The sequence below is a fragment of the Copadichromis virginalis genome, linkage group LG13, assembly GCF_057382275.1.
Source record: "Copadichromis virginalis isolate Kocher_CV1m ecotype Utaka linkage group LG13, C_Virginalis_male_GT1.1, whole genome shotgun sequence".
Lineage (NCBI taxonomy): Eukaryota > Metazoa > Chordata > Actinopteri > Cichliformes > Cichlidae > Copadichromis > Copadichromis virginalis.
In genome coordinates this window covers 19,619,549-19,634,988 of record NC_140630.1, presented here as the reverse complement: position 1 = coordinate 19,634,988, position 15,440 = coordinate 19,619,549, and the positions used below count along the sequence as shown (strand labels likewise).

Below are 15,440 nucleotides of genomic sequence, written 5' to 3'. Positions count from 1 at the left end.
CACGAATCAAACTCAAGCACAGTGAAAAAGCAGCCGTGAAATAATTAGTCAGAAAAACAAAAGTTATTTTCCTTGTCTAGCAACTTTTATTCCTGAGCCAAAAGGCGGAGATTGATTACTTGCATCGATAAACGATACACGTTGTAAACAGTTAAAGAGATAAAAGTTTGGATCAGACCTGCCAGAGTAAACACTGCACTTTTGAACCTTTGCTTAAAAAAAACAAACTGCTTTTAAAGCTTTATAGGCAACAGATGATATCTCCATGTTTCTACAGTCACCACTTAACAATCAGTAAAAAAAAAAAAAAAAAAATCAAAAAAAATCGTAGAAAACCATGACAGAGTATCAAACTGGGATAAAGAGACAATTACACATATAAGGTTTAATGTGCAAAATATACATTTTTTGCAATGAATATTCACATACTTTATTGAGTTTAACTCTGAATATAGGGAGCTCTATGTCAGTGGTGAGTTCATCTTAGTGCAAGTGAAATAAAAGACATTTTTTATGTTAGTGCAGAGGATTTTTTATTTTTTTTGCACATCTAAAGAAACGAGTGCTCCTTTGGTAGCAGCTATCCAACAGGTGTCAGATATGTTTGCAGCAAAGCCTGAGCTCTGAGGCATCACCACCTCAACTCCCGAAGAGGCACAACTACAGTATCAACCCACAGCTATCTCATTAGATTTCTGCTGTAATTATCAAGTACCACCAAAAACCCAAACCACCACCGAACAGTAAACAAACCCAAAGCAGAAGCTAAGAATGACAAAAGTGATCATTTAAAGGCAAATCTTCAAAGAAAATAAATGTACCTGCATCGCTTAGCCAACAAATAAATCTCATTCTTTTCCTTTGGCAGTGTGCAATTACATTTAAAGGTACTGCTCAACATTTTGAGACAAACACTTATTCAGCGTCTGATATAATGTACATATGAAACTGACTTTTTGGAGTCATGTGACCGCTAACCACGTGATGTTAACTTTTGCCATTTTGGACATGTGACAATATAGGCCAAGTAAATAAGGCCCCACTCTCACAGGTGTAGAGAACATTCAGTGACCCGACCCCCACCAGTTACTAGGGAAAAACGAGTAATCCCCTACTGGTTGGCAAAAACCTCTTTGAGATTATTTTGATTCCCCATAGTTACGTAGCATGAAAACAGCAACTTGTCTGCAATCACTCACCAACTGCTCTCCAAAAAGTAGTTAAACTGTGAGAAGTCCAACAAACAGAGACTATTTGACTTTAAAGTGAAAGCAGAAGTTGAGTTTTAAAAATAACATTGTAAACTGTGAGAAACAGCTTTTATTTTGGAGACAATCTCCATTTCTGGTTTGCGCTACACTTTTTCCAAGTTTCACTACCACTCAGTGGTTAATAAGAGAGTATTTCCACTTAAGTTGGTATCTTCCATGCTAACTACAGACGTTTACAATGATCTTCTTGCAACCACGGCAATCACAGGGTGAATGTATTTTTCTTAGCAACTGGTGGTTGTATCATGTCCAACATGGTGAGAAATCTGTTGTCCTGTGAGAAACCTCTATAGTTAGCAGCCAGACAGCATAGCTTAGCTTAGCGTAAAGACCAGAAACAACCAACGACATTTATCCAAAGTTAAAAAATAAAAAAATAAAAATCCAAACAACAAATATCAAAACATCAGTATTACTAAAACTTGATGTTTATAAAAGAGTTTATCATTTCAAATGTGCTGGTAGTGTACCCTTAAACAGACCCTGGTCAACTATACCCCGGTTTCCAGTCCATGTGCTAAGCTTAGCTAAATGTCAACATAGAAGTTAGCTAACTTCTATATTGACAGCTAATCTAACATGTAAGAAAGTATTGTTCCACAACTGTCACTTTTATCAGAGAAATTAATCAAAGAGAACATGTTTTTAAGTTTTTTTGTATAATAAATTATCAAGTTTTTTCACTAAGGCATTCACATTAGAGTCCCATGCATGTTTCCACTACTGTAACTTCAACTTTATCCAATCAGAGTTTTCATGAAGGCCGGTTTACTGAAGGGCCAGTGATACTGGTTGGGGACGGGTCCATTCACGTTACACTCAAAAAAGGAGAACATGGGGAACCAAATGCGTGCCCTTCGGCTATGCTGGTAGGCACGAGTGTTAGCTAAGGTGTGATAGTAGAGGAAGAGGCGGGTGGTGATGTAGAAGGCGATGAACACGTCGATGGAGTAGTGCTCGTGAGCAGCCAGGATGAAGAAAATCCCAAACAGGTTTAACACCCAAGATATGGTGTGAATCAGATTCCATGTTCGTGGAGTATCTGCAATTAGGAAACATAATTATAAGACATGCTCAGTGTATTTTATGTATATCCAAAGCTTGCAGACATCCTTGGTACTAGTTTATTTTGAGCTGGACAGCTGGTATGAGATATTTGTGCTGATATACTTTGTTGTTGCCAAATGTGCCACTGTGCATTTTGTCCAGACATATCCACTTTGGTCTTCTCTATCCAAAAGACATTTTTCCAGAGGTTTTGTGGTTTGTTGAAAGGAAGTTTTCAAAGCTTAACATTAATGCCATGTTCTTTTTAGGGAGAAGAGTCTCGTGGCAACTCTTCCAAACAAGCCATACTTGTTCGGTCTTTTTCTGATTGATGGACTTCAAATAGTTTGGAAATGGACTTTAACTGCTCCCAGACTGATGGGCAGAAACAACTGTTTCTGATACATTTCATGTTTGGCATTGTGTTAACACTTGTCTAAATGCTCCAAATCAACAAACAGCCGCTGCAAACCTCTACTGTGATAGAGGTGCTCACACTTGCTGATGATCAGATATTACTTACACTTGTTTCTACTTGTGGTCTTGATTCCTATGACAGAGGTAAGCCTGTGCTTAGTTGTTTTATGCATTACTTCTGCATTTTGGCTTATCTATTGTTAAATAAATAATGACATGAGGTGTATTTAAGGGAATTTAAGACCTGCTGAGGAACAGGTGATTTATAAAAAAAATTAAGTCCCAATACATAAAACCTTAGAGTTAAAAGAAGGTGTACTTTCCTTAATTATAATCACATCATTTCTTTCCTACTAGTAAAAATACAAGACCTAACAAGAAAGTACACTCTCACTAAACTCATTGAAAGCCGAACAAAATAATTAATCCTCACATTCAGTCACAAAGAAGTTGAGCATCGTGATGACAACAGTGTGCCCACTGAACATGTAGTCTCCACAGGTTTGCACGCCTGTCAGAGTCATCCCAAATCCACTCCAGATTGTTAGAGCCCTCTGTATCTTTCCCCAGGTGTCACCATATGTCTGAGGGACAAAAAAACCCCTCCAGTAATTAGTCATGCTGTGAATCACAGTGGCAGCTGTTTATTAGTTATCACCGCAGTACAGCTGAGTGATCAACTGAACTGTAACACTGCCAACAGCAATGAGAATAAAAATAAAAAAAACTCCAGGAGGAAAAATGATTTGCACTTCCCACCTTGCTGGCACACTTCAGGTGCTGCCCTGGCACAGAAAGCGAGGTGGCAAACATGGTGCAGCAACGAAGCAAAAACACCGTTCCCATTAAAGAACACAGCCGTCTGAAGAGGATGGACCTGAAACACAGACGCACGTCCAACTCAGCGTAATGTGATGGCAGCAGCTAGGAATGTGCAAACTGCAGAAACGGGACCTATGGGCTACCTGTGTTTGTGAAGGAGCAGGATCAACAGAAACATGTAACATAAGATGAGACCACAAGCTTCAGCCATGGCAAAAGCCCAAGGAATTCTGGGTACACTGTTAAGAGTACAAAAACATGCATATCAGAAAGCAGATAAGATATGAGTGCAGCTCAATGTGTACGTGAACTATGGAGCTTACGTTGCTCAACAATCCCTGGAACCACCATATAGATACTTATCAGTGCAAAATATGCAAAACATATAAAATATGCAAGCTTGTACCTGTCCAGGAATATATCAGGCAGCGGTGGGTATGTCCTCATGTCAGGGACGCGCTCATGTACGATGACCATGACAAAAGATGTGAATCCAAAAACAAGAAAAACATATATGGAACTGATGACTGTTTTCCAAACCTCTGGGTCCAATCTACCAGCTAAGTGCTGCCTACACCTCCCGTTGGAGTGTGTGTGACACAGCACCTCTCCTGAGCTGTATCCAGATCTATTGCTGTTCCTTGACCGCAGCTCAGTCCCGTTACACAAGCGATCACCTCCATTACACCCGTCAGCTCCATCGCAGCTCCACTTGACCCCAGTAGTGCCTGTGGAGAGCCCGGCGGGAAGACTGTCCGAAGGTGAGAGGCCCAGCTCCTCTAGCTGGGCCTGGTTTTTTCTCTGGAGCTGGCGGAGGGCTATGGTTAGCCTTTTGATGTCTCCCAGCACCGTGAGGCCCAGAGGAGGACCCCTCAGGTCGGCCTCAGTCAGAGCCAGCAGACTGAGGCCGTCCAGGCGGTGCTGTGTGCACAGTAGCTCCACGTACTGCCCAAAACCTTCTTCCTTCAGCCACTGGGCCACCTGCTTACAGCTCCAGGCACTCACATCATCTTCCGACAGTGCCATGCTGCTGCAGAAACAAACATTGTTAAGTAACGTGGGGTATGACAGATAAAAAAATAACTGAAATTACAGCGGCAGAGAAAAGAAGTATGCACACGCACTGATGTTCTGACTGATCAAAGGGTGCTGTTAACAATTCTCTAAAGCTTGATAATTAAGTGCCACGTCCTCCTCTGCATTTTGATCACTTGATTTCATAACTGTTCAGTGCCATTCTTTTAATGCAAAACTGCCTGAAGCTCACCCACTGACACTTCTACTCAATTTGCATGAAAATTAACACGAGCACTTTCCCCGCTGTTCATATCATACAGCGCTGCAGTTATATAAATTATTCATAAGTTTGCTGATTATTCTCCACAGTGTAGCGGTTTATACATTCGAATAACAAGCGAGAGATCGCTGGTTTGATCCCCGGGAAGAGTCATGAATCTCTTTGGTTCATCCAGAAGATCATCTGGGGTGTAGATCTGCCAAATTAAATATGCGGAAAAGCCCGCTGTGGCGACCCGTTATGAATGACAGAGCAGCTGAAAGTAGCTTCTTTATTCTCCAAACCATTCATGGTTTTTTTTTCTTTTTTGGCATGAAATTTGATTTAAAAAAAAAAAAAAAAAAAAAAAAAAACAGCATCAGGCACAGCAGCATCTCAAACAAAACAGTATAGTAACCAAAGTAAAACTAAATGAGAGCAAATTTCAACAAATTTATTGTTTCTTTAGTAAATATATGGGTTAGAGGTCTGTTATTTTTGTCACAGATAAGCATATCCATCATGACTTCTCCAAAACTGGGATTTGTAATCCAGCCGTCCCAGAATTGAAGCCACTTTGATAATTTAGAGATTGTTAGATGGACAAAATGAGTCCTTTCAAGGTCAAGGCAAATTGTTATTGCCGTATTTTACAGTTTTCACATTTTTGGTCACTTTAACAATTAAAAAGTCATCATTTTTAATCAGTAAGTGCAGGGTTAATTAGCCGAGGGGTTGGCTGCCTGCTTGTGCTCTTATTTAGTGAAACCCTGCAGTGCACGCTGCAGCCTGCTTAGCTGGTTTTGCCTCATCTGTGTTCAGGTCAGTGACTGTACGTTAGCACTTTGTCCTGCTTTAGCCAGGACAGAGTGTCCCACCTAAAGCAGGAATTCAAAACCCCAAAACAGTGAGTCACTAAAAAAACCCACAGGAGACTATAATCAATCTTTGCTTTGCAGTTCGCTCATTTCTGCCCTTTGAACTTCTGACAAGCTCACCACTGTACAGCTCCACTCGTACTCCAAAGGTCTACAAGTTCAACCAACACGGCTGTAGTACTGTACCGATGGCCTGCCTGCTGAGTCTGGAACGTGCTGTACATTTTTTCGTAATATATTCTGACATTTTAACAGCTAAACATTTATGACAAGATTAATTGATTTAAAAATAAAACAGCCAAAATACTAGATTCTAGCCTCAAAGCTTTTGTTGGTGGTTTCTGAATTCCGCCTTCAGCCTGACAGCCACACCTAGTATGACATCACTCCTCTGACACTGGTTCAGTTTGGCACTGAAAGTCACCGCTGATGAAAATCCCTGAAACCTACAAGCAGCTCACTCACCGAGGCGTGTGCAGATCTGCTCCCTCAAAGAGAAATAAGTTATTTTTAACTAGCCTCGAGATTTTACTGGCAACATCCCGCAGCTACTTGGGATATAAAAGTGCCATGTCAGCTTGTTTGGCTGGCTTACAGTGAGTCACAGTCAGGCAGTAGGACACAGCTCAGTGTGTGTGTGTGTGTGTGTGTGTGTGTGTGTGTGTGTGAGTGAGAGAGAGAGAGAGAGAGAGAGAGCGAGAGAAAGCCCTTCAGTGTGTGAGAGAGACAGAGGCAGCTCAACAAAGAGCTCATAGTGTCTTTTCACCGCAGAGGCTACAATGTAACGTCAGATTGCAACATTTCACTACTAGCTCAGCAACTTTCTTCACATGAACAAAAATGTTCAACTTAGAGCAAACACGTCACAGGAAGTCCACTTTATTATAACCAATGATCGTCTCACTTACCAAACATCCACTGTCACTGCGCTGCTACAAGGTGCGGATGAGCCGTCTGTTTACTCCACCGCTCATAGGAGTATTTCACAGCCAACATGCTTCGGACTACTAAGCAACAACAAACAGGAAGAGGCAACAGCAAACAAAAAGCAGCCAAGAGGAGCAGGATGCTTCCTGCGAGACTTCAGCTCAAAGGACACTGACATCTGCTGGTTACACTTGGAAAGCCTGGGATTTCTATAATCCGTCAACTTTGACTGTTTTATTGTGGTTTTCGTTCTTAAAACAGTATTGTCATTCTTGCCTTGGCATTCATTTCCCCCCCTTTATAACATTCAAACTTTTTTATATGAGGTTATGTTATACATCAATATCTCATGCATGAACTTAAGCTATGTATAAGTGAAGAGTGTGCTATCGTTTTAGCAACAAATCATTGATGAAATGAGCTGTTTTCATTGTCATTTTGGGGCATTGAATATTAGTGTCAAGACGACTGCGGCAGTAAATCTTGTTACTCTTTTAGCCGTGAAAGCATCATTATGTAGAGGAAAGTAGGAAGAAAAGTTAATACAAACTAAACCTATAATGTTAAAAACATGTGCCATCATTCACTAAGCAAATGCTTATTAGAGATTACAATAAAACTGCATTTATGTATGCAGACATGGTACCTACTAAAGCATCAGAATGGGGAATAAGGGTGATTTAAAAGTCTCTAAATGTGGCATTGTTGCTGGTCTGGTCTGAGTATTTCAGAAATGGCTGACTTACTGGGATTTTCTTGCATAACTGTCTTTAAGGTTTACATAGAATGGCCCAAAAAACAGAAACTATTCAGTGAATGGCAGATCTCAGAGTGAAAATGCCTCTGGACTAACTGCTTTAAGCTGCTGGGAATTCTCATTATGACCAAGATATGCAGAAGAGCATGGATAACACACGATAACACACCTTTCTTGAACATAACAATGAGTTTATTGTACTCAAATGGTCTCCTTGGTCTCTCAACAGATAATTATATTCTCAACATAAATGTTTTTAAATAGTTTTTTCTATCACGTTTAAGTAGATCTCATGTCATATACCTTTCCTACAGATTGTACCGTTGAGTCTGCCATAACTGGAAAGCAAGCTTGAGAGGTTGACTGAGAACCAGTGCCAATGAGCCACCTGTTTTTGACAGTCAGAGGCTGAGTGAGGTGGAACTGCTGCTGAAAGAGAGTCAAGGCGAAGGCAGCAGAGTGCAGCTTGGTTTCATTTTGGTAAAGAACAAAGCAGACCGTCTGCCATTGTAAAAACTTTGCAATGACAGACAGAAAGTCCTCCTCAGGTGCTGCCACAGGGATGATATGTGATATACAAGATTTGGAGCCAAAACAGGAGAAGTGTGTGGCAGGGGGATCAGAGAGAAAGTGGGAGATCCCATCTCTCCAGGATCTGGAGGAGGTTTTACACTCAGCTCCACGCTCCTGTCGACATGGAGACGAGGTGTGGCCGAATCTGTTTCTGGGAGACATGTGAGTATCGTGAGCTGGATTTAAATTCAACGTATGCACATCTGGATTGTATTCATGTGTTACATCTGCTGTTTGTGTCAGGTTTATGTCTCATGACAAGTTTGGGCTCTACCAGCTAGGGATCACTCATGTGCTGAATGCCTCACATGGTAAACTCTGCTGTAAAGGTAGTGATGATTTCTATGGAACCACAGTGAAATATTACGGAGTCCCTGCCAACGACCTCCCCACATTTGACCTCTCGCCATATTTCTACCCCGCAGCTGAGTTCATTCACCAGGGTTTGACATCAGGAGGTACTGCAAGCAGATTTTCAGAGAGGATGATACAGATCTGAGTTTTCATTATATTTGTTTCTGCCTTTTCTGACTTTCAGGGAAAGTGTTTGTGCACTGTGCTGTGGGTGTGAGTCGTTCAGCTGCATTGGTCCTAGCCTACCTGATGATTCATCATCACCTCAGTCTGTTGTCCTCTATACGTTGTGTGCAGCAGAAGCGCTGGATTTTTCCCAACAGAGGCTTCCTGCGACAGCTCATAGACCTGGACCAAAAACTGCAGGATGATGGTTTAAACGAGCCAGAGTAAGAAAGCCAGAAACAACCCTCTATTTCCTCCTCCATTTGCACCATTTATTGCATGTATAAACCAAAGTGTTCAGCTTCATTCACTCCCCTCCCCTGTCCTCTTCTAATGTGACATCAGTGGTATCAGAGCGAGCTCCTGAATTCTCCCCCTGGGGTTTTTTAGCATCAGTGAACAGACCAATCAATGCTACAGCGTTACAACATTAAATAACTACATCCAGACAGTCCGAGAGCACACTGAACACAGAGAGCTAATTTTGGAGCCAAGCAGCGTTCAAACAACCACCTGCTCATGCCTCTCACCGAGCTGTAGACTTCGGTGGGAAGGGGGACGGTGGGCACAGACAGCCAGAGCAGTGCGGGGGTGTGCTGAAGGAGCAGTCTGCGTCCGGGGAGAATGTCAAGGAGCAAACAGCTACAGGACCTGCTACTCATTAAAGAACTGGAGGTCATCTTGGATTCCTGCCCTGTGGGGCTCACACCGGTGGATGAAGTCTGGCCCAACCTGTACATAGGAAATGTGTGAGTGTGCTTTTGTACAACATCTTTCTGAATTCTGTTGGAGAGAAATGCCTGCTGAAAAGGAGAATTTGTATTCCTTTTACATTTAAGTTATTTAGCATTTATAGACACTAGACATGGCTGTTCTATTCTTTAGTTTTACTCTTTTTTCCATCTTTTTCCATGTCTACAGGGCTGTAGCACAGAATAAAAAGACATTGCATAAGCTTAGCATCACTCATGTCCTGAACGCAGCGCACTCCAAGCAGGGCAGCATTGGTGACCAGAGTTTTTATGGGAACACCTGCGTTTACTTTGGCATCCCAGCGGAGGATTCAGAGGACTTTGACCTCAGTCAGTACTTTAAACCTGCAACTGACTTCATACACAAAGCCCTGATGAGCAAAGATGGTAAACTGAATGTGAATATTATACTGGGTTTTTTTTTCTTTTCAAGAGCTGGCCCTCATGATATTTTCCATCCTTTTCTACAGGAAAAGTTCTGGTGCACTGCATCATGGGTGTGAGTAGATCGGCCACTTTGGTCATAGCGTACTTGATGCTGTGGCAGCGTCTTACTCTGAGAGATGCTCTGAAGCATGTTGTCCAAAAACGAGCCATTTACCCCAACCGGAACTTCCTGTCCCTCCTCCTCAAGCTGGATGAACAGCTGACACGAAAGAGGAGGCTGTGTCCTATTCTCTGACAGCCTTTGTTCCTCACTGCACCTTCATTTGATTAATGAACACCTCTCCATATGTAGAACTCCACTCTAATTGGCGATCAGTAGTTTGTAAATATGATGTGTAATTAGATTTTGTTTGATGTAGTTGCAGGTGTAAGTCTGGAGTGACCTTTATTTATTTATTTTTATTTTCGAGGTTGTCTGCTGCCTTTCTACAGTCCAGCAGCAGCAGCGCTCACACTGAGCCTTTATGTCATGTTTCTCCTGGTTTGTTTTTCCATATTTAAATCATATTCAAATGTTCTCTGTGAGTGTTAGGAGTCCTGCTCACATGCTATGTACGGACAGTTTTATGAAACCCATTAATGTTTTGTCAAATCTCACTTAAATTGTTTGGTCAGATGCATAATGTTCAAAAATATGTATATCTGACTTCTAACAAGGTTTAACCTTGAACAGTTTTCCTGATAAGACACCTACTTTTTTAGTCAAGGATTCCTCAAATAAAATAATTATTTGTTTCATTTTGCTTTTTTTTTTTTAATTGCCAAGAGCTTACTTAATATTGCCTAATCAATCTGACAAAAACAGGTATGTCTAATTGCTGAGCTGTATATCTTAACAGTGCTCTGTTTGATTGAGATCTGGTGACTGTGGAGGCCATTTGAATTCAGTGAACTCATTTAAATGTTCAAGAAAGCAGTTTTTATTGATCTGAGCTTTGTGACACAGTCTTTCATCCTGCTGGAAGCAGCCATCTGAAGATGGTACAGTGTTGTCACAAAGGGATGGACATGGTCAGCAACAATACTCAGGTCAACTGTGGTGTTTAAATGATGCTCAGCTGGTACTAAAGGGCCCAAAGTGTATCAATAAAATATCTCATATCTCTACAATCATTCCAGCACCATCAGCTTGAATGTCGCAGCAGAAATCGAGATTCATCAGAACAGCTGATGTTTTTCCAGTGTGCTGTTGCACAATTTTGGTGAGTCTGTGCAAACTGTTCTTTTCTGACAGGAGCCACACCCACTGTGGTCTTCTGCTGCTGTAAGCCAAAGTTAAATGTGATATACGTTCGGAGGTCCTCTTCTGCATACATTTGTTGTAACAAGTTGACCTTGACAAGTGGTTACATGACTTTATACTGCCTTCGTACCAGCTTGAAGCAGTCTGGCTTCAAGATGACCTTTTTAGACAGAGTTGTGTGGGGAAATCACATTAGATAAATGGACTGGTTCATATATAGCGTTTTCCTACTTCACCTGAGCACAAAACTTCAAAAATTCAATAATGTGAAGTTATACAACTTTACACTCATTCATACAAGCGCTTTTCCCCCCAAGTAAGTGCTTTTTATCTAACATTCATGTACACTCTTTTGGATGCATCACAGAGCAACTTGGATTAGTATCTTACCCAAGGATATTTGACATAGGAGATCTAACCACTAACTTTCCATTTAGTAGATGACCTGCTCTACCTCCTGAGCTGCAGCCACTTGTAGATCAGCAGTTTCAGGAATATTTAAGGTTGTTGGTGCCTGTCTGCTGCCAACAACAATGCCACATTCAAAGTCACTTAAACCACCTTTCGTCCCCTATCCGGTGGTTAGCTTCAACTTCAGCAGGTCACCTTCACCATGTGTACATGCCTGAATGCAATGACTAGCTGCCATGTAAATGTAAGTCATTAGATATTTGCATTAACAAGCAATTAAACAGGTGTACTGAACAGACTGGCCCGTGAGTATGTATCGAAATGGAAGTAGCCATGGTGACATTACTTACTGGTTCCTGTTTTAAAACTTTGAGTCACGGTCACATTCTTGTACCTAATAAAGTGGCTGGTCTGTGTACATAAACAGTTTTAAAATGATGGCAAAGCAAAGGTTTATTTACTAAGTTTGGTCATTAGTTGAACTTAGATGCATGAAAGGCAACTCTGAAGTGGCAGTTTAAAGGGTAATTGATTTGTCAGGATGAGATTGGTAGTGTCTGGACCAACTGGAGACCTATTACCACTGTGGGTTTTGTGTCTGCACGCAGAGGAAACCTTGAACAACAGGAAAGAGTTCAAGCAGGAAATGGTTAAACAAACAAGAAATAAATTCAGCTTGAAAAAAGCAGATAAAAGCACTTCTGCTACCACACAAGCTGACAGAACAAACTGGTGGAGACTGGTAGATATAGTGCTGGGCCTTGATTGGATGATGAAGTGTAGGTGTGCCATCAGGTGTTTGCTCAGGAGTAAGAAGAGACCCAAAAGATAAAAACATTATAATTCTGACAGGGACCAGAAAGAAAATATAGGATGAGAACTCCAAAATAAAAGTGAGGTTATGCCAACTGTTACTGTTGCACTATTGCACGCCTAAGGTCATGCAGTCTTCCTTTCTTTAATTGGTTATTTGATAGTAAACAGCCTAAATCAGTATGAGCAGATTAAAAGCAGATAAAGCTAATAAATCACTGGTGAATATCATCCACATCTCTTAAAGGGACAGAGCAGCAGGCTTTACTCTGCAGCAGGGTAGCAACTCAGACACACGCAGAGCAGCCACGTGTTACATAACAGTCCACAGTCATCGTGGAAACATGTGAGCTAATGTTAAAGTTCACAGGATAAGGCTCAGGGTTGCCCCATGAGAATGAAACATCAGGTCTGCATTCAACATGAATAAAATGGGTTTTGAGTGCCTGAACAGTGAACACAGTATGTTAGATAACTTTGTCACTTTTGAGTGTATGATTACAGAGTTATAAAAGGAAACAACCCCAGCTATGTGTGACTGTGATGAACAAATAAGAGCAGGCAGAGTAGGAGAGGAAACCGAAGCGCCTCGAAGTGAGGTAAGTTCATGAGATTGGGCTGGTTTGGGGGATCTTTCAGGTAAGAAACATTTAGAAAGAAAGCATGTGTGGCATCTTGAGAAAATCCCACTCTCAGGTCTGTGTGTTGTTAAAAGAAGCTGGGATGACTAATAAGTTTACATAACAAACATTAACATTTACAGAAGCTTTTCATAGTGAAGGGCTAATAAATGACATGTGTTTGTGCGATTTATGAGTGTCTGTGTGTTTGTACAGTATGTCTCTTAGGGATCCTCCGTATGAACCTCCCTCTGTCTCAGAGCTGCAGGAGTTTCTGCTCGCTGACAGACGACCGACTGGACATGTCAATCAAGTCTGGCCTAACCTTTACATAGGCAATGAGTATGCGTGCACATATTAACATGCACACACATCTATAAACATTCTGCACTCGTGCAGCACTGAGTGTGCTATTGTGTTTCAGGGTAGCAGCTCGTGACAAGGGCACTCTTCACAATCTGGGCATTACTCACATTGTAAATGCTGCTCATGGAACCCCCAACCCAGGCCACGGGCTCTATTTCTACGTCAACACTGGCCCGCGCTTCTACAGAGACATGTCAGTGGATTATTATGGTGTTGAAGCTGATGATGCAATGGACTTCATCCTCAGTCCATTCTTCTATCCAACAGCAAGATACATCAGAGCTGCACTAGCCATGGGAGGCAAGTGGGCAGGGTTACAGCATGTGGCTGGATTAGATCTCAGTGTCATACAGCCACACCATCTAATGAGATTAGATTTTATTCTTGACTAAAATAAGGAATCCTTATTTTAGTTTGGATTTAGATTTGGTTTCTGGCTCCAGCTTTAAAATTAGGATTTCATTTATTAAGCAGAACAAGCTCTTCAAGCTCTTCAAGCCTTATGTGAAAAAGTGATTGCCCCACAACGACCACCACGTTTGACTGTTGGTATGACATTCTTATATGAAAAGCTGTGCTAGTTTTGCAGGAGATGTAACAGGTCTAAAACCTACCCACATTGCTCACTCCTGGGAAGGTTCAGACATATTCCAGTTTTCCTCCATTTGTGCATTTGCGCCCTCACTGTGATTTGCTGGAGTTTCAAAGGTTTGTAACACTTTTCGGACTTTGTTTCCCATCTGTTCTTGAGTTTCTTTAGATTTCGGCATGATGTGTTACTTTTTGAGGTCTTTTGGCCTACTTCACTTTGTCAGACAGGTTCTATTGAAATGAGTTCTTGATTCATCAGGCCTGGCAGTAATCAGGCGAGTGAAACTGAACTTAGCTTTCCAAAAAATGCTGTTAATCATGGTTAATTCATGATTTAACAAGAGGGGACAATTACTTTTTCATACCAGGTAGTAACGAATGAAATCACAATTTAAAAACTGATGATGATTTGAAACATTTAAGTGTGACAAATGTGCAAAAAAAAAAAAAAAAAACAGACCAGGAAGGAGGCAAATACTTTTTAACAGCATTATATATCTATAAATGGTATTGAGGGTAATGTTTATCATCTCAATCCCAGGACGGGTGTTTGTACACTGTTTGATGGGCGTGAGTCGATCTGCAACCTTGGTGCTGGCCTTTTTGATGATTGTTGAGGGCCTGAGGCTGCAGGAGGCAGTAGCCGCTGTCAGGCCGCATAGAGACATCTGCCCAAACCCAGGCTTCCTGCAGCAGCTCCGTAGCCTCGACATGAGCCTGGAGAGAGAGAGGAGGAGACGAAGACAGGCCCAAACACTGTAAAGATACAATCAGTCACACACAAACCCATAAGCATCCACATATGCAAACACATATGCACACACACACAACACACACACATCTTTATTGCTGCAGGAGTCACTTAGCCCGGCAGGAAGAAACGGCATCTCTGACAGAGCTGAGGAACATCCTTTGGACAAACAGGAAGCCGGTGGCACCCGTCAATCAAGTCTGGCCAAACCTCTACATTGGAGATGAGTGAGTGGAAAACTCAAATGTATCAAAAACGATATTCTAGTAAATCAGTCTGTATGCCGTGTGTGTATGCAGGTCTGTGGCACGAGATAAAATCACACTTTCATCTCTGGGTGTAACTCACATACTAAACGCTGCAGCAGGACGACACCGCATTAACACAGGCCTGCAGTTCTACAGAGACCTCAAAGTGGAATACCACGCTGTTGAAGCTGCAGACCACCCAGAGTTCAACCTCCAGCCTTTCTTCAGATCAGCCGCACAGTTCATTGACAGTGCGCTGAAGAAAAATGGTTAGAGGCTAAGCAAATAGACATGCATACATTAATGTTAAGCAATCTGCGAGTTACTTTCAGCTATTATTAAAAGGACTGATCAAAATGTCTTTCAGGGAAGGTGTTTGTTCACTGTGCCATGGGTGTCAGCCGCTCTGGAGCGCTGGTTTTGGCGTACCTGATGATTTGCCAGGGCCTGTTGTTAGTGGAGGCTATCACTGCTGTGCGTCTGAATCGAGACATTGGACCCAACTCTGGTTTTTTGGAGCAGCTGAGGCAGCTGGAACTGAGCCTCAATACACAGAGCAGACAGATCCCAGAGGAGGACTGTACCAACACATCCTGATAATGAACACACTCAGGAACGCTTCATTCCTCCCTTGATTGGCAACCTGTGTTATTTTAATTAGTTTCTATCAAAATAATTAAAACTTTAAAAAAGGTCTGCGTGTCACCTATT

At 41.7% G+C, this 15,440-nt stretch overlaps 4 protein-coding genes across 9 annotated transcripts; 3 read left to right on the top strand and 1 right to left on the bottom strand.

Moving 5' to 3' along the window:
• Positions 1 to 63: 63 nt before the first annotated feature.
• LOC146695584 (sphingomyelin synthase-related protein 1-like) lies at positions 64 to 6,713 on the bottom strand. 4 transcript variants are annotated; one of them, XM_085477864.1, is made up of 6 exons: positions 6,620 to 6,713; positions 3,964 to 4,587; positions 3,701 to 3,796; positions 3,495 to 3,612; positions 3,169 to 3,319; positions 64 to 2,313 (listed from the first exon to the last, which is right to left on the bottom strand). In XM_085477864.1, the coding sequence occupies exons 2-6, from the start codon at positions 4,581 to 4,583 to the stop codon at positions 2,009 to 2,011; spliced, it is 1,290 nt and encodes a 429-aa protein (XP_085333990.1). In that variant the 5' UTR covers positions 4,584 to 4,587; positions 6,620 to 6,713; the 3' UTR covers positions 64 to 2,008. The 4 variants fall into 4 exon arrangements, with proteins under 4 accessions (XP_085333990.1, XP_085333991.1, XP_085333994.1 ...); XM_085477865.1 differs by having other exon boundaries at positions 3,964 to 4,584; XM_085477868.1 differs by lacking the exon at positions 6,620 to 6,713 and adding an exon at positions 6,177 to 6,331.
• A 6-nt stretch (positions 6,714 to 6,719) lies between these two features.
• LOC146695583 (dual specificity protein phosphatase 13A-like) lies at positions 6,720 to 8,898 on the top strand. Of its 2 annotated transcripts, XM_085477870.1 has the most exons (5): positions 6,720 to 8,130; positions 8,212 to 8,297; positions 8,394 to 8,426; positions 8,507 to 8,711; positions 8,833 to 8,898. In XM_085477870.1, the coding sequence occupies exons 1-5, from the start codon at positions 7,919 to 7,921 to the stop codon at positions 8,852 to 8,854; spliced, it is 558 nt and encodes a 185-aa protein (XP_085333996.1). In that variant the 5' UTR covers positions 6,720 to 7,918; the 3' UTR covers positions 8,855 to 8,898. The 2 variants fall into 2 exon arrangements, with proteins under 2 accessions (XP_085333996.1, XP_085333995.1); XM_085477869.1 differs by having other exon boundaries at positions 8,212 to 8,426.
• Positions 8,716 to 10,424, top strand: LOC146695582 (dual specificity protein phosphatase 13A). Its single transcript, XM_085477871.1, has 3 exons — positions 8,716 to 9,236; positions 9,409 to 9,626; positions 9,710 to 10,424. Exons 1-3 carry the CDS (start codon positions 9,112 to 9,114, stop codon positions 9,919 to 9,921), a joined length of 555 nt encoding a protein of 184 aa, XP_085333997.1. The 5' UTR covers positions 8,716 to 9,111; the 3' UTR covers positions 9,922 to 10,424.
• A 2,081-nt stretch (positions 10,425 to 12,505) lies between these two features.
• Positions 12,506 to 15,423, top strand: dusp13a (dual specificity phosphatase 13a). Of its 2 annotated transcripts, none has more exons than XM_085477860.1 (7): positions 12,506 to 12,752; positions 12,990 to 13,115; positions 13,198 to 13,439; positions 14,272 to 14,488; positions 14,586 to 14,708; positions 14,781 to 14,998; positions 15,097 to 15,423. In XM_085477860.1, the coding sequence occupies exons 2-7, from the start codon at positions 12,991 to 12,993 to the stop codon at positions 15,324 to 15,326; spliced, it is 1,155 nt and encodes a 384-aa protein (XP_085333986.1). In that variant the 5' UTR covers positions 12,506 to 12,752; position 12,990; the 3' UTR covers positions 15,327 to 15,423. The 2 variants fall into 2 exon arrangements, with proteins under 2 accessions (XP_085333986.1, XP_085333987.1); XM_085477861.1 differs by lacking the exon at positions 12,506 to 12,752 and adding an exon at positions 12,763 to 12,792.
• The last annotated feature ends 17 nt before the right edge of the window (positions 15,424 to 15,440 follow it).

Excerpts from the sequence above, each read along its gene's own strand:
- dusp13a (XM_085477860.1), top strand. The coding sequence starts at position 12,991 with ATGTCTCTTAGGGATCCTCCGTATGAACCTCCCTCTGTCTCAGAGCTG. Across the intron at positions 13,116-13,197 it reads AACCTTTACATAGGCAATGA|GGTAGCAGCTCGTGACAAGG; the intron begins GTATGCGTGCAC and ends ATTGTGTTTCAG. Across the intron at positions 13,440-14,271 it reads AGCTGCACTAGCCATGGGAG|GACGGGTGTTTGTACACTGT; the intron begins GCAAGTGGGCAG and ends TCTCAATCCCAG.
- LOC146695582 (XM_085477871.1), top strand. The coding sequence starts at position 9,112 with ATGTCAAGGAGCAAACAGCTACAGGACCTGCTACTCATTAAAGAACTG. Across the intron at positions 9,237-9,408 it reads AACCTGTACATAGGAAATGT|GGCTGTAGCACAGAATAAAA; the intron begins GTGAGTGTGCTT and ends CCATGTCTACAG. Across the intron at positions 9,627-9,709 it reads AGCCCTGATGAGCAAAGATG|GAAAAGTTCTGGTGCACTGC; the intron begins GTAAACTGAATG and ends CCTTTTCTACAG.
- LOC146695583 (XM_085477869.1), top strand. The coding sequence starts at position 7,919 with ATGACAGACAGAAAGTCCTCCTCAGGTGCTGCCACAGGGATGATATGT. Across the intron at positions 8,131-8,211 it reads AATCTGTTTCTGGGAGACAT|GTTTATGTCTCATGACAAGT; the intron begins GTGAGTATCGTG and ends TGTTTGTGTCAG. Across the intron at positions 8,427-8,506 it reads CCAGGGTTTGACATCAGGAG|GGAAAGTGTTTGTGCACTGT; the intron begins GTACTGCAAGCA and ends TCTGACTTTCAG.
- LOC146695584 (XM_085477864.1), bottom strand. The coding sequence starts at position 4,583 with ATGGCACTGTCGGAAGATGATGTGAGTGCCTGGAGCTGTAAGCAGGTG. Across the intron at positions 3,320-3,494 it reads ACCTGAAGTGTGCCAGCAAG|ACATATGGTGACACCTGGGG; the intron begins GTGGGAAGTGCA and ends TTTGTCCCTCAG. Across the intron at positions 2,314-3,168 it reads CAACTTCTTTGTGACTGAAT|ATACTCCACGAACATGGAAT; the intron begins GTGAGGATTAAT and ends TCCTAATTGCAG.